At 36.3% G+C, this 21,504-nt stretch overlaps 1 protein-coding gene and 4 non-coding genes across 19 annotated transcripts in view; all 5 read right to left on the bottom strand.

Annotated features, from left to right (window-relative positions):
• LOC128245103 (chromodomain-helicase-DNA-binding protein 8-like) overlaps positions 1-21,504 on the bottom strand; it is a 55,029-nt gene that overhangs the window by 14,672 nt on the left and 18,853 nt on the right. For 13 of the 15 annotated variants that reach the window (XM_052963326.1, XM_052963329.1, XM_052963325.1 and 10 more), the window contains 27 exons: positions 21,160-21,295; positions 19,841-20,384; positions 18,405-18,513; positions 17,766-17,891; positions 17,557-17,631; positions 17,268-17,317; positions 16,896-17,004; positions 16,540-16,767; positions 15,622-15,749; positions 14,662-14,850; positions 14,116-14,347; positions 13,358-13,501; positions 12,796-13,051; positions 12,026-12,230; positions 10,151-10,346; positions 9,710-9,874; positions 8,958-9,137; positions 8,166-8,273; positions 7,790-7,922; positions 6,779-6,914; positions 6,561-6,648; positions 5,818-6,086; positions 5,073-5,162; positions 4,388-4,606; positions 2,575-2,833; positions 2,098-2,171; positions 281-486 (listed from right to left, as the gene is read on the bottom strand). In XM_052963326.1, coding sequence (XP_052819286.1) covers positions 281-486; positions 2,098-2,171; positions 2,575-2,833; positions 4,388-4,606; positions 5,073-5,162; positions 5,818-6,086; positions 6,561-6,648; positions 6,779-6,914; positions 7,790-7,922; positions 8,166-8,273; positions 8,958-9,137; positions 9,710-9,874; positions 10,151-10,346; positions 12,026-12,230; positions 12,796-13,051; positions 13,358-13,501; positions 14,116-14,347; positions 14,662-14,850; positions 15,622-15,749; positions 16,540-16,767; positions 16,896-17,004; positions 17,268-17,317; positions 17,557-17,631; positions 17,766-17,891; positions 18,405-18,513; positions 19,841-20,384; positions 21,160-21,295 — 4,654 coding nt within the window. The remainder of the gene's footprint in view (positions 1-280; positions 487-2,097; positions 2,172-2,574; positions 2,834-4,387; positions 4,607-5,072; positions 5,163-5,817; positions 6,087-6,560; positions 6,649-6,778; positions 6,915-7,789; positions 7,923-8,165; positions 8,274-8,957; positions 9,138-9,709; positions 9,875-10,150; positions 10,347-12,025; positions 12,231-12,795; positions 13,052-13,357; positions 13,502-14,115; positions 14,348-14,661; positions 14,851-15,621; positions 15,750-16,539; positions 16,768-16,895; positions 17,005-17,267; positions 17,318-17,556; positions 17,632-17,765; positions 17,892-18,404; positions 18,514-19,840; positions 20,385-21,159; positions 21,296-21,504) is intronic. The other 2 variants (XM_052963336.1, XM_052963323.1) reach the window with 1 other exon arrangement.
• Positions 3,325-3,424, bottom strand: LOC128245204 (small nucleolar RNA U6-53/MBII-28). The gene has a single exon (XR_008263112.1). It is a non-coding gene; the product is annotated as a small nucleolar RNA U6-53/MBII-28 (small nucleolar RNA).
• Positions 3,516-3,615, bottom strand: LOC128245206 (small nucleolar RNA U6-53/MBII-28). Its single transcript, XR_008263114.1, has one exon. It is a non-coding gene; the product is annotated as a small nucleolar RNA U6-53/MBII-28 (small nucleolar RNA).
• Positions 3,707-3,806, bottom strand: LOC128245209 (small nucleolar RNA U6-53/MBII-28). Its single transcript, XR_008263117.1, has one exon. It is a non-coding gene; the product is annotated as a small nucleolar RNA U6-53/MBII-28 (small nucleolar RNA).
• Positions 3,917-4,016, bottom strand: LOC128245202 (small nucleolar RNA U6-53/MBII-28). Its single transcript, XR_008263110.1, has one exon. It is a non-coding gene; the product is annotated as a small nucleolar RNA U6-53/MBII-28 (small nucleolar RNA).

Genomic DNA, 21,504 nt, shown 5'->3' on the forward strand with positions numbered 1-21,504 from the left:
TAGGCTGTGACATGCACATGTTGTTTTCACTATATAAGACATTTGGCCGACTGTTCAAACCTTTGTACAATTTAATATCATTGTTTACATCATCATTGTTTACTTAAAGATCTTTATTCCTGTAGTGATCAACAGAGTTCCTAACAAGTTATAGACAACATCAGCTGCTATATCATTCATTATTTCACCTTTAAACAATAACAAGGCTACTGTCATTCTCTCATTTTTAATATTACAAATTTCTGAACAATCACTCCTTAATCAACACTCCAAGTCTGACCTTCTTCCTTGATCTTGCGGCACACTCGGAGACACATATGGTAAAACGATATGAAATACTCGGTAAGCTGCTCATCAGTCTTCTTCTCCAGTTTTGCCATGATGCGGAACTTGTCCCACATATAACGGCCCTTGTGTCGGTCAAACTCGATTCCGTAAGTGGATACCATGCGGTAGAAGTCTGACTCCTCCCTTCGCGTCCACCTGCAGTTGATGGCAAAGCACAGATAACAGCAAGGGTTCCAGTTGAAACTATGTTTTTACCCTCTATTGTGAAGACAAATGTATTCTGATATGAACCAGACTCAAGTCCGATTCCTGGATAGAAACTTTACAGATATGCTTTTCAAGTGGTGAAGAGAACATTTCCCTTGAAACTTGAACCCATAAACTCTATGGTGAGAGACGGACATCTAAACTACAAGACCACCATTAAGTGAATCAAGAATCTAGGTGCATTCATCTACTTGATAAAAAGGAGGATCAGATATCATTTGGCCATATCAAAAACATTTTGTCAGAGTTGGATCTCATATTTCATCTCTTCCAAAATTTGAACTTTAAGATAATGTACAATAATAAGTTGATGTGAGGGCACAGACAACAAAAATAGTTTCAAATGCAGTAGAAAGCTTCATAAAAATAGTAAACGAGGATCCAATATCATTTGGCCATCTCCAAAACATTTTGTCAGAGTTGGATCTCATATTTCATCACTTCCATTCTGTTAACTTTTAATTAAATCACACAAAAGTCAAATGTCTGCTAACAGTTATATTGGGAGCACAAAGTAAGAGATTCAAATACAGTAAAAAGAGAATGCTTCATAGATAAACAAATAATCTTTTAAGGATCAGATATATTTGTTGCCATCTCCAAGTAATTTTGTCAGAGTTGGATCTCATATTTCATCACTTCCATTCTGTTAACTTTAAAGTTATACTCTAGTCGCTTGTCACTTACTGAAGAAATAAAAGTTAAGGATCAGATATAATTGTTGCCATCTCCAAGCAATTTTGTCAGAGTTGGATCTCATATTTCATCACTTCCATTCTGTTAACTTTAAAATTATACCATAGTCGCTTGTCACTTACTGAAGAAATAAAAGTTAAGGATCAGATACAATTGTTGCCATCTCCAAGTAATTTTGTCAGAGTTGGATCTCATATTTCATCACTTCCATTCTGTTAACTTTAAAATTATACTACCAGCAGTTGATGACAGAGCACAGATAACAGCAGGGTTAGAAATGCAGTGCATCACGATTGTAGGAAAAAGCCTCATATAAATAGTTAATGAGGATCAGACGTTATTTTGCCATCTCCAAGACATTTTGTCAGAGTTGGATCTCATATTTCATCACTTCCAATCTTTCAACTTTTAAAAATACCGACTATAGTCACAGATATGAACAAAAGGCATCATAATATTTAAGTAAAGACTGTAGAAGAAAGGAAAGAAGGATCAGATATCATTTTGCCATCTCCAAAACATTTTGTCAGAGTTGGATCTCATATTTCATCACTTCCATTCTTTTAACTTTTACAAGAGCACCTGAAGCTCTCTGGGAAAACAGATGATAAAAAATCATAATGAAGAAATATTTAATAACATCTATTTTCTTTAAGATTTTTCATAAGTTAATATGAATAAATATGTATCAGAGGTGCGGTTTCATCAAGTTTCCTACAGAGATTTCGTACCTTGGAGATTTTCAAAAGCTGTACTGCATTATTGAAAATAGCTCCTAGAATTCTTAATGAGTTGGCCACACTAAGATTTTAAGTTCTGTCCCTACTGAAACTAGAGGCAACTCACTTCTGCTGAGTGTCCTTCTTGCGGGACTCCTTCTCCCGGAACATGGCATCTAGCTTTTCCCTCTTCTCCATTTTCTGAAACATACAGATTTTAAAAAGTAACACATGCCCTCAACAACAAGACATCTGATGCTCCTGTTGTTTTTCGAGATGATTAGGTGCATGATTCGTTTAGTGCGGCAAAAGCACCAATGCTGTTACAATACCTTATCTTTTTAAAATTACTATGAATAACAGACAAACTAAAAATACTGTATCATTTCTTTCCAAAAATTCCAAAGGATTTCTTTTAAGTTCTTATTTTTCACCTATAACTTGCTTTTATACATTTGAATGTCTTCCCCTTGTTCAGTCTCAGTCAAAATTGAACAGACTGCAATTCTCTACCAGGAAGAATCCTCACAACACATAGAAGAATTTTAAAATCGTGTTATAATAAATGTAACATGTGCATGAAAGTTACAAATTCACTTCTCACCTTTGCCTGTTGCTGTTGTTTCAGCTGCTGTTTCTTGAAGTCTCTCTGGTATGTGGTTATGATCCTCCTCAGCCGTGTGTTCATCTCTGACACTGTGGGGAATGGCAGTTTATCATCATCACCCTCCTCCCCCTCAGCAGGTGCTGGTTTTGGAGCGGGGGCAGTTGTGCCACGACGTGGGGTGGACGCTGCATCAGAGGCACAGGCTAGGGAGTCCTCATCTTCATTCATTAGGATGCTTGCATCGTCCATATCATCTCTGCAAGAAAAATTGTCAAGAAACTGTATAAAGGAATTATAACTCATATTTAATTACAGAAATGGTTGTGAAACTTGCTTCCATTTCAGGGATCAAGCTAGACCTTAAAGAGGGAGAAGTTTTCCTAACTCTAAGGAAAAGTTTTCATTAAGTTGGGGCTGCGTTGGTTAAGCTGTTTGTTATCAAGCCCTATAAACCTAAATCCTATGCAACTGTACTTGGGTCCACAGTGCCACCTTGGTCCTAGAATTTTGCTGCCATGTTGCTATTTGAAGGTTGTTGCAATCTAAAATAAATTGTAAAACAACATGGACTTTCTGGCGGCAGAGAAAAAAGTTCAAAAGTTTTTGTAGACTTTTTTCCTCGTATTCTCGATGTTGCATGATCCCTGAACTTACATGTTTACTGTTGCATGTACTCCAGTTGCTTACACTTAATTATTTTTGCGCAACTTAAGTTTTTTCAACAAATGAGTTAACTTTTTTTATGTCATTCCTCAGTCTAGAGATATGTTTTAACTCATCGAGCGGCTGGGACAGTTAAGTCAACCAGCTCTGCACTCGGTATTAGCATGGCGAGTCATCATTGGAATGGTACAAAATAGGAATTTGTCTGTGCTTTCAAGATGCCATTTTATCAACAAAGCAGATGTTATGTAATTTTCAGATTGAATTGTTCTATCATTCCTCAGCCAAGAGATTTGTTTCAACTCATCGAGCGGCTGGGACAGTTAAGTCAACCAGCTCTGCACTCGGTATTAGCATGGCGAGTCATCATTGGAATGGTACAAAATAGGAATTTGTCTGTGTTTTCAAGATGCCATTTTATCAACAAAGCAGATGTTATGTAATTTTCAGATTGAATTGTTCTATCATTCCTCAGCCGAGAAATTTGTTTCAACTCATCGAGCGGCTGGGACAGTCAAGTCAACCAGCTCTGCACTTGGTATTAGCATGGCGAGTCATCATTGGAATGGTACGAAATAGTAATCCAGCTTTGGCATATCACATGCACTTGAGTTAAGTTGCTTGCACTAACGTTTTGTTGGAATTATTTCACCATATGAGTAAACTGTATGATGGCATTCCTCAGTCAAGAGATTTGTTTTAACTCATCGAGCCGCTGGGACAGTCAAGTCAACCAGCTCTGCACTCAGTATTAGCATGGCGAATCATCATTGGAATGGTTCAACAGAGAAATCTCTCAGTCTTTTCTATAGATGTTTTAGTAACAGCCAATTCTGAATATATAACACTATGTACAAAATGTTCAAAATATAATTGAAGTTATACTTCAAATATAACCAAATATACACATGCAGTTGCACAAAAGTCCTCGAAACAGTTAGCCAATAGCTAATACATCTTGTAATCTCTTTTAAATCACTATTCAAATGATGACAGACAATCACAGACTATTTCTAGTGGTGACAGGGAATATTCAAATTAACATTTAAAATAGGAGCACTTGGGAACATTGTTCCTTTCACTTCTCTATTTGCACAGTTGCATGTATACACCCATAAACGCAAGCTTCCCCACCCCATTCACTCACCCTTCATTATCATCATCCTCCCTCATCTCAGCAGCTAGGGCAGCGTTATCTGGCGGCCCACACCGATCCAGGAACACAAGTAGTGGGTCCTGCCTCATCAGGTTATACTTCTCATACCCGTGCTTGTACGTGCCCACCAGGAGTGATTTGTCCGCAAGCTCGTCCCACCAGTACACCGGAGGTTCGTTGTCTGCTACTGGTGCTGGTAAGTTTATATCCCTAGAAATCAGGATACGAATTCTTGTTAAAATAGTTTTTCTTTGACTAGGTATCTGTCTTGAAAGCATCATCTTAATTTTGCCTCATTTTTGACGCTAGTTATACATTCCAATTCTCATTGAAATAATTGTTTTGTACTTTTGGTACAAAGTTGGTGGAAGGATTTTTGAGGCAAAAGGCAATTTATCAGATATGAAGTTCATTATGCCTAATTTTACTGTATGCCATTGTATGATCAGAAATGTTAATACCATCTCCATGACACATATCAGAGTTGGATCTCATATTTCATCACATCATGTTTCAAAATCGGTTTCAAATAAACTGGTCATACACACCAATTTAAACAAACACCAATAGATCTAATAGTGAAACCTCGCTCCTTACTCTATTTTTATGTATATTTTTGTTATACTGTGCATGTTCACGCAAAACACAATGCATAAATCAAACTGCGGTTACATACTTGACATGAAGACCCTTGTCAATCTGCTCCACAACGTCGCCCAGAAGCTCATGCTTCAGGTAATACAGGGTTCGCACTCGCAATAGCACCCTGTAAACAGATTAATTGGTAAACCAAATATAATTGCAAACCACCAAGTAACTTACATGCATTGCAAAACCCTAAATGAGCGATTGACAAGATGATGACTTTAAAGGGACTGTACACCAGATTGGCACCAAAAAAGTTTTTTTCTGTAACAAATCTCAGGACAATTATTTAATAAAATGTTTTACTCTTTGATATCACAATAGAAAAAAAACACCAAAATGTTAAAAAAAAAATCGAGTCGGAGACAGGGTTTGAAGCGGTGTCGCCAAAATTGCAGTCCAGTGTTGTATCCACTGTGCTACGAAGGCTTACCTTAAACGTTGGAATATTTAAGCTGTATACCAAACTTGGTAATATCACGTGATAGCATCGACTAGCCAATCACGCATACGGAATGAATTCTACTAGGTAGACATACTTAGTAATCTTTTTTAATGGAAAAATACGAAAAAAACTGCTAAAAATAAATATATTGTAAACTATGTGGTACTTCAGTTAGTAAATTTCAATGCATTGTAAACATCAATACTAAGTTTATGTCAGTTTTCGACATTTTTTTTCTATTTTCGCTATTTCATCATATGGAGTACAGTCCCTTTAAAGCACATTGTCATGCCAAAATTTATGGAGGAAAAGATAAAGAAATGTTACTCACTTGTTGGAATGTCTACCGATATGTCTTTTGTATGCATTTTTGTTATAAATGATGTCTCGGTCCATCTTGATTCCAGCTTTTTCAATCTCCTCGTTGGCGTCAAAGTGGCTTTCCTGATCCTTTGCCTTCTTGCCCTTGCGCCCACGGGGCACAGGCGCAGAGAGCCCTGAGTGGTTCCTGAGCCCGCCTTCCTTCTCCTGGGCAATCAGGTCTGATATGAACTCCTTGATTCTCTCGTCTCCCTTATAATACTGTAGACCGTACAGCAGCTGAAAATATCAATGAGTTTGTCAAGGGCTAATTTGAGCTAATTTCTTTTAGCTCGTTTTGTGACATAAGCTGTGAGCTTATAGAATCACACTGGAGTCTGTTTTATGAATAGAATCCAATAATGGAGTCTGTTTTGAGAGGTCTTGAGTGAGTATCCCTAGTAGTGCTTGAACCCACAACCTCTTAGGTGTAAGACGGACACTTATACTACAAGACATCTCTCAACATTAGGTCTCAAATACAATATTCAAATTATGAAACTCACAATCAAATAATCTAGTCCTGTAGACCTTTGCTGTAAATATACGGTTAAGTTACTTATTTTGCATACAAACTACTTAATTGTGGTACTTAAACATACCATTAATAGTTACTAACTTCCACACAATAGAGCATACACTTAAATTTCTAAAGATCAAACAATTCTATGAAAGTTTGTTTCAATACAAACAATTACTGTAGCATTGTCTTACAATTGCCTTGGCAACATTTTCTATATCCTTTTCCTCCATAGGTCTCTTGAAACGAGAATGACCCATAATGTCCTTCCAACGACCCCAGCTGAAAAAAACAGTAACAGAGATGTATGTTATCCAAATGCAAATATTTTACATCTTTTCCTGTTTTTTTTATTACTTATAACATTACTTTTGGTAATTCAAAAACATTTACGATTTAATTAAAACCTTACCCATAATGCAGAAGCCCTTTCTCAACCTTGAACAGTTCAGACCTGCCATAACCCGAACCAGAGGACTTGGCGCGGTGTCGTTCCTTCTCAAAGTCCAGGTCTTCATCTTCCTTCCTTCCTCTTCGAGTCTTACGACCTACATGAAAAAGACAAAAGTTTAAAAGCATGCAGGGTTCTCTGGAACAGGTCATTTAAATATTTTAATTTCATCTGTTTCATGTATTTTTTTTTCCTCTATTTTCTCTACCACCCTGAACAACCTGGAAAATAAGCAACTGAAATTGTTATATATCCGTTTATCGAGGGCTGTAGTCAATACACATAAATTGATCTTAATCTTAGAGGAATAAAGTCTAGATGTTTTCATTTGACAATAAAACCAATTGACTAATAAACAGAGACCTGTCTTAGGATAAGTATTATATTAAATATGGGCTCTGGTACTTGAAATTATTTTAATTAAGGGTGTCAGATTCACATTGCTTGCTTCATAAGGTTATGACAGAAATGAATCTCCAGTTCACACAATTGTTTAGAAGTTGAATGTTTGTCATTTCCACCGGAGAGTGTCATATTCAAAACCACATTTTCAAATACATGTAGCATTGGGCCGAGAAATTGATTTACATGCAAATTATCATATTTTGTGTGAATGTATGACACAATCAGATTCAAGTAAACAGGAACATGTTTCTTTAGCAGTTTTCTATGGAGAACTCCAAAGGCAACAGTTAGCATAGAGCACCACTTATGTCCCTGTGTCTAGAACTATGCTGAAAGTGCTTTTTCGATTCAGGTTGTGCATAAAAAATATGCCCATTAAAAAACATGGACTTTTTGTGGGTTGGGCTTAAACTTTTCCTCTCTTTTTCTATTCGTTAACTCTTTCTTCTCAACCGCTCAATTGATTCAGATTGTTGCTTAGTGAAAATAAAGGCCGAGTTGCTCTATCGTAGAGCTTAGGCATCTTGCCTCAGGAGTAAGTAAACCCGACACAGCACCATGCCTCACCTTTTCTACTCCCCTCATCACTCTCATTGGAGTCACTGTCTGACCCGAGGTCAGAGATCTCCGCCATTGTCTCGTTGTTGCCGTATCGCGCTGTACGTTTTCGTACACGAGGCTCATCAACTATCAATTCCCGCTGGAATACAGAAATCTCTACATTGAAGATTTTTCATTTAAGAGCACACAATACACATGTATGTATGAGCGGTTCTGACATCTTATTGTTGACCTTTTGAGGAACAAAATACTACAGATGCAACATAAAGATATTGAACCAACATTGCAAACTTTTCACTACGAACAAAATTTTTGGTAATTCAACCATATATAAATGTGATTTTAAGCAAAGTAAGTAAAAATGTGTAGAAAAAATGCTTACAGTTTCTAGACTGTCAACATCAACATCAGCCTTCCTAGCCCACTTCTGCCAGAAGTCTGCATCGTTGATATCGATGTCATCCCTGTTGGTGGTGACAGAGAAACTGGCCTGAAATGTACATTAAACTATTGTTACATATGTCATCTGGACAGTTTTATATATAACAGACACTTCTTTATTCAAGTATTGGTTACTCAACTATAATCAAGGAGAAATTTGACAAAGAACTTCTTACTTTGGGATTTCAATACATTCATTACTAATTATGAATTACATGTAAAAATGAAAGTAATTTTCTTCTCTTCCACATTGATTTTCAATTTGTGACAATGATAAATATAAAACATTTAAATTTTCACATGCCCACAAGCCTGGCATTGTTATTTTTCCAAGCTATAAAATCTAAATGTTAAATAATATGACTTGTTACAATCTTCCCGATTTATTTGGTATTTTTCTCATTTCTTTCTACTAAATTTGGATCTTTCTTATAAATAAGTATGTAGTTGAATATTCTCAAATACTCTTTCTTAACATACTTTGTGGGCTTTTATAACTTCAATAACAAAAAAACAGCAGTTTTTCAAACAGTACTTCTTCAATAAAAAAAAGAGTTGAATCACTGATTATTCATCATTTTGGAAAAAACATTGGGAACATATCCAAAAATTGATTATAAAACACCCCTGATCTTTCAAGCCAAAAAGTTATGCATGAATTTGGGTTTGTTTGTACCGAACTCCAGAACAGTAATTAACTGGTTGTTACAAATTCTAGAGATATGAGACTCACCTTTGAGAATGTGGATCCCTTGCCCTCGCTCTCAATCTGTATAACCTGTGTACGGCCAGCCAGGATCTGCTCAATATCTTCCTCACAGAACTTATCTCCTGCACTGTCGTCATCCATCAATGCGCCATATGCTCCCTTCCGCAACAAGTCCTCAATCTCACGCTTTGTCAACTGTTGATTCTGTTTGGAAAAAAATGACATACACGCGCACATGAGTTTGATATTCTGTTTATGAGGTATAGTTGATCAACGAAATCAAAAAGCTGTTGTTTAGTATGATCAAATTTATAGGTTACATGCAAGTATTTTTCGAGAGCATCATTAAAAGCTTAATTGTAGACATTTACATAAAAGCAGCAGAAAACAAAATAACTAACAAAAGGGTGTAAAATGCTCCTTAGTTTTGCTTAAGCAATCAAGGGGCGAAACTCAAGAATGCATTGTCAAAGTGGAAATGTGTTCAGTCGAACCCGTTTGCTGGAACTCGCCTTGCTCGAATTCCTAGTTGGCTCGAACTAGATGTAAAGGACCGATTTCTTTATACTGAAGGTAAACAATCCTGCTTGGCTTGAATTTTCGACAGTCCCTAGGAGTTCGAGGCAACGAGGTTCGACTGTACATAGTTTCAAACAAATATCTTGAACTGTTTCCTGGTTGTGGTCAAGGTTTAATCAGCAAAACAAACAGAACTCACTCAAGTTGGCTTATAAACTGACAGCAGATATACAACAATGCGGTTAATGACTGCGTACCGGTTGAGAAAGTTTGTCTCCTCCCATGGATTGAAGCACCGCCTTGTCGAGCCCCAGTTTCATACTGGCTCTATTAAACATCTCCCTTTCGTACGAGTTGCGAGTAATCAGTCGGTAGACCTTCACCATCTTGCTCTGACCAATGCGGTGACATCTGGCCTGAGCCTGTCAAAAATACAAATACATATAAACATTTCAGCTACATGATATTTCTAGACACTTTTTTTTCTTAATATATCGTTAAGTGTAATAAAGAATGCAGATTCTACATTACATTTTTTATCAATGCAACTAATTTGTAGATTACATAATTTTTGCGAATAATGACTGCCAGCTCTTTTTTTTAACATGGCTAAATTGAATAGTACCACATTTACTAGAGAGTCAGGAGTTTGCAAATTGTGTTAGTTGTCATAAATGACTGATTATTTTTCTACTAACCTGAAGATCATTCTGTGGGTTCCAGTCAGAGTCATAGATGACCACGGTGTCGGCCGCTGTCAAGTTGATCCCAAGACCTCCAGCCTTTGTACAGATGAGAAATACAAACCGGTCTGAGTCTGGCTTTGAGTAGCGGTCAATGGCTTCCTGTCGCAAGTTACCACGGATACGGCCATCCAGTCTCTCATAAAGGTACCTGAAAAATGGCAGGTGAGAATGGCTCTTAATGGTACCTTACAAATGTCATCTTTTCATTTAATGTTACAGGAACCTTATTTAGTCCTCTTACACTCTAAATTTTGTTTTTAAATCATGTGAATTTTATTTTTCTATCAGGATTCAAAGCACAATTTCCCCGAGAAAATTATATTGCATCTTCCCAACAGCCATATAAAAAGCCCTGTTGTAAGACTTAACCCACATTTTTAGTTTTTAATATAATAAGCTCGAAATAATATGGCTTAATGAAATATGATACTTCAATCTAAAGAATTACTAGCATTAACTTCATTTTATAGACCCAAACAAATTTGATCATGTTCACAATCAGAATAGTTGAATACTAGAGAAAACACACAAATTAAACCAAAACAACAATGTTTGGAGATATTTGGGCCAAATATAGTAAATTAATTTGAATGTATACCAAAATAGGAAAAAAAAATGGGATCAGAAAAATTATTTTCTCCACATAATGTCAGAGTTGGATCTCATATTTCATCATTTCTTGTCACACATTTCAAAAAAAAATCTGATTCCAGTATGACATTGGAAAATACCTTTGACCACGACCTTTTTATTACTTTACACTACAGATCAGAAAGCTGACATTCTCCATACACTTTCAGAGTTGGATCTCATATTTCATCATGTCTGGTCACTAAGAAAATTCAAAGAATATTCTCCATAATCTATAACAAATCCCTTGACCACAGCCTTTGTATTACTTAACAATATAGATCAGACAGCTGACATTCTCCAAACACTTTCAGAGTTGGATCTCATTATTACATATCCATTGATCACGACTTTTGTATTGTACTTAGAAATGGGCCGATTGTTCAGAACATTTTTACAGTTAAAATGTGATCAACAGCATTGAGGTGAAATATTTGATGCTGTGCTCATAAGTTGACATAAAGCAAGTACAGCTGAACCAGTTGTCTCAAATCTTATTAGAAATAGAACATATTACACATGTCTTCTCTAAGTTTCCAGAGCAGTTAAAATTTGAAAGGTAACAATGATGTCGTTAACAATGTTTTTGATCTTAGCAAAATTCTGAACAATATCGGCCCAAAACAGATCAGAAAGCTGACATTCTCCATACACTCTCAGAGTTGGATCTCGTATTTCATCATGTCTTCTTTTATGTTAATATTTTAGAAGAATTTTAATACAAAAATATATAAAAATTATAACATGTATCAAAATAACTTATTCCCCAACAACATTAATAATTATATTCACATCATTGAACTAACACTATAACCATAGTTTGTTTTTGCATTTAAAAAAATAAATAATAGCAATTTCATATATTAAAGCTTCTTATTAACCACTTGCAGAAAACTGGTTTGGTAATGCCCCACCTTTAATTTGCTTAGCCCCCATCTCCTTGCCCCTCCATACTAAAGGCCAATATTGATCTCACTTGGAAAGCAAAATCCCAAATATGCAAACAACAAATTGGAATTGGCTTTCCTCTTTTAATACCACAATTGTCCCCCAATCACTTGGCAAGCTGCTATACATCTGCTTACGCACTGCATATGTCAAATCAAGGATATTGAATATAGGAGACTTTACATACATGTAATTATATTAACATGCTGGGTAATTTTGCTCTATAAAATATTACAAAGGCCCACTCACTTTTTGTGTATGAGGTAATCCTCTATGATGTCCAGGACCCGTATCATCTGTGAGAAGATGAGGATGCGGTGGCCACCTTGTTTAAGGCGGGGCAGCAGTTTGTCTAGGAGCACAAACTTTCCGGAGGCCTGGATGAGAGCCTGGATGTGCTCTGGTTCCCGGCCCTCCTTCTGACGCAACTCAGACAGGATGTTCTCCTCAGCACCTGTACAGTAAAAAGGGAACCAATGCATAAAGACATGCAAATATACAAGAGCACCAAAAGCGAGTGTAATCCAATGCTTGTTCAGCTTTTTCAATCAATAAGTGGGATAAGTTGACAGTTATTAAAGGCAGTGTCATGTGCCTTGCTAAACATTCATATTGCCAATGGGTACAAAGTTTCATGTGAATATCTTTACAATTCATATACGACAAGGCTTGACCAAAAACCATATAGGCTATGGGCAAATACAGGTATGGAAAACACATATTTCAAATTTCCTAAACATAAAAAAGCCTTTGTTGTTGCTTTGCTGTATATCTTTCATCCTTTTGGTGCTGTTGTCGCAGCCCAGGGCCACCGCCCTATGGATTGTCATAACCAGTATGTATATAGTTTTGGATTTAAAGATCCTGCGAGACTACAAATGATGCATTATTGCCACACAAAATAGTATAGAACGTTCTTTTTATAATATATTTGTTGTCAAAAAGGCTAATGCACTTCACTTTTAAGATGGAAACAAATAAGATTAACATATTCCTACAAACAATCATCCAATACTCACCATTTAAAAGATATGGATGATTACAGCACTTTCTGAGTTCCATCATAGTGTTCAACAGACTTGGAACATTGGTTGAGTTAGCACCTTTACACAGATAGGAGAAGTTCTTCTCCAATATTGCACGATAATACTTCTTCTGAATATTAGTCAATTCCACTTCAATAATGGTTTCTTCCTTGGCTGCAAGGTTTTTCTCTACATCTTCCTTGAGTCGGCGCAGCATCATTGGCTTCAGGATGGCCTTTAATTTATCCACCTGCAGAAAAAGAAAACGATTCATAAATTCATTGATGAACTACATTTTTATTGGTGTTTTCTCATAAGCCTATGTAATGTCACTAAACAACTATTTAACTGTTTAAGAGGGTGTTAGCCAATTGGTAAATGGTTGAAAAACAAACTCACGAAACAGCATTTTTTGAAGGATTTATCATATTTTTGTGTGTGTTCTTGATGTAAAATTGCAGGAGGCCACACATGCAAGCTGCTAGCTTCTATTTCATGAAAATCATACTATCAATTTTCAATAATTCTAAATGTTTCTAAGTGTTTTTTTCCTGACCTGTTCTTCTGTTTGTAGGTTGCCAAACTCGGCCAAGAAAGCATTAACTGATGAAAATTGACTAGGTTCGAGGAAGTTGAGCAGACTGAACAGTTCCTCCACATTGTTCTGTAGGGGAGTGCCCGACAGCAACACCTTGTGCTCCTGTGGAAATAGTAACAATGCCAAATATGTTAAGGTTGAAAATAATTGGTAAAGTAAAAAGTTAAAACAAACTTGTTATCTTTAACATTATAAATTTTACAACAATTGTGAAGAAATTTTTGATTACTTATTCTTAGTCACCCCCGTTTGGCACATAGTTGCACGAGAGTGTGGTCTTGTGATGTGGGGTAAACTGGAGTACTCTGAGAAAACCAACTTGTCTGCATTGGTGACCACACACCAAACGCTCATGCGCCCAGGCCAAAATTGAAGCCAGGTTTGCTTTGGTGAGAAGCGCTAACCGGACAACCTCAAGTTGTGGTGTAAACCACATCCCAGTTTTAACTAGTGTTCACTTCAGGCAAATGGTTCAATTGTATATGAACAAGGCTATTATTATTGTTCTGGTTGAACTATAACAACTATGTGCAAGGTAACTACATGTTGATTTACTGAAACTGAAATTCTGCTTTCTTGTACACAAAATTATTATGAAATTCAATGAGAACTCTACATAACTTCCATACATAACTTTGACATATTAAAAAAAAAAAACCAATCTCAGCAACCAAATTGTCCAAAAATTGATAGGATCTAACTTAAGATGTACATACAAAGTCCAATAGCCTGAGCCCCTTGATGAGACTGCAGTTCTTGTTCTTTAGCCTATGAGCCTCGTCGATGATGATACAGCGCCAGTCGATGGACTGTAGAAGTTCCAGGTCAGAGAGAATGATCTCGTACGTTGTAATGATGGCCTGAAACTTGTAGAAGCCTGTGATCTTATTGCCCTCTTCATCCCGATAATACATCTCATACTCCTGCAGCATGTAGCGACTGGGTGAGCTGAAATGAATAAAAACCTATGTCAAACTGCTGATTTTACATATGATATAATGGCAAAGTTAAAGATTCTGATGTCATTTTAGATCACATGAATTTTCAAAGTTGGAAAGTAAGCAAACAAAAAATAAAATCGGTAAACAAATTGGTAACACTAATATGAATTATAAATTTCAATATTCAACAACAATTTTTAACATCTTCAGTCATCGTGCACAAAAGAAGAAGCTAAACAAGAAAAATTTACAAGATCATTTCTGTGAAGTAAGGGGTCTCTGCTTATACATTTCTAAAATACTTCATTATTTTCCACTTACGTTCCATGATATGTGATGGCGTTTATTTCCGTCCAAGTCTCAAACTCCCTCTGCCAGTTTGCTATGGTGGAAAGAGGGGCGACCACAAGAAACGGCCCCTGAATTCCATAATTAAACATCTCCTGGAGAAACGTGATGCTCTGGATAGTCTTTCCAAGGCCCATTTCATCAGCCAAGATACAGTTTTGTCTGCAATGTGAAACATTATAACTCTAAAACAAATTTGCCCCAACAAACGGAAAATATGCTAGGCACTTAAACTACTCCTGGTGATCCTGTTAACCAAGTTTCAGACCTACTTTCCTAAATGTGAAAGTAGTTCGCTTACCAAATATTGCCCGCCTGACCCACCAACCAACTGCATGATGACTCAAATATAACTACATTTACAATTTATTTAAGGCAGTGGTCGAAATTTACACAAGCCCGCAAGCCCTGCACTGTTAAAATGTCTTTCGGGCTTGCTTAAATTCTGAATTTTATATAGTAGGGCTTGTTCAAAAATAGTATAAGAATTCGGGCTGGTTAATCCATAAGTCTAATTTCGATGACTGTAAGGGTGTATGATTTTCAACAAACAGGAAACATTGCATTTTAACTGTATATACACTTCTAGTTGAACCAAGTTACTTAATGGAGGAATACAATATTCCTAATGCATAAGCATAACACTTTAATATCTATAATCTTCCATTACACAATTTCATGATTAAGGCAACAAAACAAATCATTTCTTGATGTAAACTATTAGACTTTTGGATGAAAAAGCCAAAATTCTTCAACTAGTGCTTGGCATTAAAACTTCCAACAAGCCCTGCTATATAAAAATCAGAACTTGAGCAGCCCGGAAATCATTTTACCAGTGCAGTGCTGGCATGCTAGCGCTAATTTTGATCACCCTGCTATAAATCAACCTATAACATATTCATAAATCCACAACAGCACTGTGCTTGTACTTACTTTTTGTACCAGTTGAATGTAAGCCAATTGACTCCCTCAAGCTGGTATTCCCGCAGTTGGTTACCTCCCTTGTATTCACGATGCTCCTTTAGTTCTGTCCAATCTGATGCTTTTGGTCGAGCTTTGTGCTGAAATAGAGTTGCATGTTAGTCAATATATTAGAATGAAATGAAACATTTCCTTGGCTTTCTGTCTAAATGTATAATCATTGTGAACGGCGTCAGATCCTAACTGTTTTTGCGTAAGAATCTGTCTGACACAGTTACAACTTCTAGGAGTATAACTTAAGTCTGTCACATTTAGCAATTTTAGTAGTCCAATTTGGAGTCTAGTGGACTATTCACCTTTAGGAGTCAAATTTTAGAGTCTGTCCGACTACTCATTTATTTTAGGAGTCCAATTAAGAGTCTGTTGAACTACACACTTACACATTTTAAAAGTCAATTTAGCTTCCTTCAGACTACTCATTTTAAGTCTGTTGGACAACACACTTACTCTTTTAAAGAGTCCAATTCAGAGTCCATCATACTATCCACTTAAAATTTTTAAGAGCCTGAGTCAAAATCAAGTAGTCAGGCCCATGAAGATAAAATCTTAATCAGCAAGAAAGGATAATAATTCAAAGCTAACAATACTTGATGACAAATCTTAAGTTAGAAGGAATTTTTCATAAACTTTCAAGAATACTTAAAGATACAACAGCGCATTAATTGTTACTGTCTTCCTGAACTTTAATTAGTTTTTCAGTCTCCCCAGCTCCAAAATCTAGGAGTCTGGACCAAAATTTGGAAGACAGCACCCAGTCTCCCTTACGTGTCAAACCCTGAATGACAATTAAATCAAAGAAAAAATCACAGAATTGAGCCTATGTTCAAGCTTTTGCATTGTAGCGAAATATATAAAAATCCACCAATTCACCTCTCTTTCCTCTTCTGGCGGCAGGGCTGACACTCGCTTGAAGATCTTCACCTTCTCTGGGTCGACGTCCTGCTGCAGTTCCCATGTAGAGTCCTCATACGCCAGTGAGCGCCATTTTACGAGGTAGTGGGTTGACTCCTCTTGAGTGATCGGGTCAATTACTTTTGACTCCTCCAACACGCGATCCACCTCTACATAGTCGGGATTGAACAGCTCCTCCTCATCATCCTGATAAAGTGGAGGAAGATGGTACATTAAGCAGAGAACTATGGTTAAGACAATCAATACTTTTCAAAGGTGCTCAAATATCATCAGAATAGCTGAGTAAACAGTGCCACCAGTGTGTCATTACTTACATAGACATCGACAGCCTGTTGTTTCTTCTGTCTGTAGCGTTTAATCTTTCCCTGAATCCTTTTGTCCTGAATTTCAGCCTCTGTTCTCCATTCACAGTGCAGGTACGAACTGGAAATCAGAAAAAAAGTCAAATATCATTGGTTAATCTCCTTGATGGTTTAACAACTTTTTACTGACTTGTTTTTAATTTTTATTTTGGATTATATAATGTACATGTATATGCACTATCAATTCACAATGATAGCACATAGCAAATATTAATTATGTCAAGGTTTGAAAAAGAAGTTAATGTGGAAAAATTCTAACAGCTATATATTTACTGATATACAAGTAATCTAAAATGTATTTGTAAAAAATCGGCAGTAACTCACAAGTTCTTATACTTGACAAAGTACTCTTCAACCTCCTCCTGATCCTCTTCCTGTAGGAAAATAAATCAATGATCTCATTACTGGGAGATACATGTTCATTATACATTATTCTGTTTTTTGAATTTTTTAAGTACAAAATCAAAATATTTGTTTTCATACAACATATACATTGTTCCTTTCAGAAAATGAAAATGACCATTTACCATTGATAATTATATGTTGAATTATTTTTTTCAAATCATTTTATCAAAAAAAGACATTTATTTCTATGAATATATAAAATCCTTACATCTGGATCCGGCTTCCTTATCCGACATCCGAGAATCTTGTCAACAACAATTGCATCCTCCTCTGTTGGGTTTTCCTGTAAGAGAGATGACTGCATGATCAATACCCCACATTCAAATTGAACTTAATAAATTCAGTTCTGAAAAAGATAAGAGCTAAATATTCTGTTTCAGCAAATAAGAATAATACAAAAATGGATGTGTTATGTACCGGTTTAACTACAGCGCCCTCAATGTTGTCAGCAATCATATCAAGAGTGTCCTCGTCAGAGAGGTTGAGACCAACGTCATCCGTGTACTTCTTACGCTTCACATTGCGGCCTGATCTTCTCTTATACTGCAAAAAAACAACAGCATGTAATACTTTTCTTACAAATAACATGAAATAAGTTCAAACTGTGGGTCTCAATAAAAATGACATGAAAAGATTAACAGTATCACCAAAGAGGTTGTTAGTTTCATCTTCACAAAAGTATTTTCACAAGGTTCTCAAAATGGACACCAGCACTGGTTCCTAACTGGGGGATTAAAATTTCTCTATAGTTCAATAAGCTATCAGCTTTCCTCAAAATTGCAGTATAAACTTACAAGAGCAATGCGGAGCGATTGCCGACGCTCAACTTTTTTTTCAATCTAAAAAAGGACATAACTTGACTCTTACTTATTAACATCAAAGTAATGTGCATTTCTATACATGTGCATATTGCCTCTGGATAAACATGTTACATGTTTACGACCAGTTTTTGAGCTAAGGCAAAGGCACACATCTGACGAAACAACACCTTGACTTTTTTCCTCCAAAAAGACACAACCCAAAATCTTTCTCATGTTCCAACTCTGCTAAACTTACATCTTCATTTTCGGGAGAAGGAGGTGGGGTAATTTTCAGTTCTATGTCTGAACCATCAGAGGAGCCCCTGCGTTTCCTCTTCTTATTTGTCAGGAATGTTGCTGGTGGTCTGCAAATAGACAGATTGAATAATTGCTGCAAGCATCACCTATTACTCTCAATGGATCTGTTTTCTGGATATCAAATCCTTCTTCAGTAAAGCAAAACAAATCTTGCTACATTGACTGTTAATTTAAATTGTATAGAAAATTGATATGTTCTTAAACACGCTCGAATATATCAACGTATAACAAGTCCCAGATGTTTTTACAACTTTTAAAGCTTTAGCTGATTTCAACCATTGATATACAGGTTTTGACCACTGGATGTATAATGGTACATCCAAGACTTTTAAACATAATTGACCAAAAAGACCACCTTAAATCAATGTACTACAAGAACTTTAAACAATGAGCAAATATGTTCCTTTTAGATATATATTTACATTGCTATTCAACTTTTCTTTAACACCAGCCACATGTAATGAAGAGTTAAACCCCCTGCCGACATAGGCAAGTCAATGACATTAATGGTATTTTGCAAAAAAATGAACTGTCATAGCCATGATATGCACCTACTTCGGGAAACATAAAACCAATACTGCATACAATATGAGATGAATATTAAATTCTGCCTGGTTTCCAATATTTCAGTAGAAGAAATAACATCTACCAGTACCATTTTAGGCTCACAGCTATATACCATCCCCTGCCAGCAGATCAATGACGTCACTAAACAATAACATTTTTTCCAATACACTATTAGTTCACCTAGTCAATATTAACAGCAGCAGAAACAAATCTTTGATATTTTTGCCCTGGTCTACTGCATTTACAAACCAAAAGCTTTTAATGAGACATACAACAGTTTGATCAAGTAAATTCGTGATTCAGTATTATATGCTATTTACATTTATGTTTGAAAAACATTTCAATTGATAATAAGCTGTATATATATATATGCTGACCTCAAAATAAGCTTTAGGTATTGTTAAGTAATGTTACATACTGTTCTAAGAAATACTCCAGCATATAATATGGTTTTAGCTGAAGAGATGGGTGCTGCACCTGCCTGTTTTTGGTAGCACCATTCTCCCCTCATAGAGAACAATAGGTGCACATTTTGCCTTCATAGAGTTGAATGTTTAAGATAAATACTATTGCTTATGAACATTTAAAAACAATATCGCAGTTATAACCTAAAAGAACCCCAATTTAGCACAAGTTCTATCATTTTCTGTAAAATTACATTTTAGTTCCTCATTGCTGATACAATGTGCCCTTTAAACCCTTAGCACACTGTCCCTTTTCTGCAGCAATACCATCTTTTTAAATCCTAGATAAAACCCTTTATAAGAAACTTGCAGTTATTAACCAAATAACTAAAATCCAACTTACTTTTTTGGTTGTTTTTTTTCTGATTTTGGAGTTCTGCTGCTCTTTTTCTTCTTCGGCTTTTTGTCCTTTTCTTCTTTGCCACTCTCGTCAATTTCCAATCGAAACTCATCCTCATCCTCATCATCTGCAAATGTTGTCATTGTTGCTGTACTATCAACAGTTAACAGTGATTCCCCTTCCTCAATTACTGGTGAGGGTTCAATTGCCTCCACTTTTCCTTTCTTAGCTTTCTTTTTCTTTTTCTCATTAGGTTCTTTTGGCTCCTTTTGTTTTCTTGGAGTATATTTTCTCTTCTTTTTAGGTTTTTTACCATCAGGGGTTGGCTCAGAACTATCTAAGCCTTCTAATGTAGCTGGAAGGTCTGGAGGTTGTAAAACACGAGGGATATTCGAGCTGGTCCCAGACTTTTGAGCTTTAGCGATGGCCTCTGCTATAATTTTATTGGCCTTTTCTTGCTGGCAAGATGGATCATCGGAGCCATTGTTTCCCATCATATGACCTGGCATAGGTCCCTGGATTATCAATGGCTGGTTCCCGGGTCCACCTGTTATATGCAATCATCATCAAAAATAAGACTGTCAGATAATTATTCCTGAATTCTTATATGAATACTTGGCAAAAGAAATTTTAACAAATTCTGCTATATAAAATTCAAAGTTTTGAGCAAGCTTAATACACTCATTTTAAGTGACGGTTAACCCTGATTCCCTCCCTCTGTTACCAGCTAATTTTGACAAATGAATATTTTGTTTTTTACTTTTCTTCTGGCAATATAAAAAGATGACATTGTTATTGAACATGTCGGTTACAAAATTGCAGTCAATATGCGAATAAAACTGGTAAATATTTGGACAGGCAGACAATGTAAATAATCTAGTCAAGCTTCATCAGACTACAGAAGATTTCGAAATCAATGAAAACAAGACATCTATGAAAATTGATACTTTTTTAAAGTAATTAATGCATAGTTATTTTGACAAAACCATCAAATTTCACGCAAATCTTTTTAACAGTATGTATAATTGCTGGAATATGTACCTATCACACACTGTCAATGCTGGCATTGGGCCTGCTTCCTGTGGTAACATTGCAGTGGCCATCTGCACTTGCCCGGGTTTGCCCTACTTATCTACAACTATTGTCTTACATGGTCCAGTATCATTAAGTGTGATAACTATTTGCTGTTAGGAATTGGACACGCCATTTAACACTGGCTGTAGTTGAGAGGCCAATGTCGGCATCGGGCCTGGCTGCCTTGGTTGAAAGTGCCACTCTCAACCGTTTTTTCCCCAGGAAACTTCAACCTTGACCTTACTTACCTTGCCCAGTATGTCGGATGACTATTTGCTGCTGTGGTTGGGGCATCCCATTCAACACTGGCTGTGGTAGAGTGGTCAATGTCGGCATTTGGCCTGGTAACGGAGCAGTTGCCATCCTCATTCCCCCAGGGTGCTGCTGTAAAAAGACAGAAGATAACATAAGTCTATAAATCCCAATATTTACTGTAGAACAATAACATTTCTCTTTTACTTCAAATTGACAGGAGGCCAAACCACCTGATATAAATATCCACAACTGTAAAACGAGTATGATAACCCTCGACAAAAAAAGCGCATGGGCTTGGATTCAATGTATTCTTTCACTAAACAAAGTAGGGTCAATAA

Source organism: Mya arenaria, chromosome 8, assembly GCF_026914265.1.
Source record: "Mya arenaria isolate MELC-2E11 chromosome 8, ASM2691426v1".
In the NCBI taxonomy this organism is placed as follows: Eukaryota; Metazoa; Mollusca; class Bivalvia; order Myida; family Myidae; genus Mya; species Mya arenaria.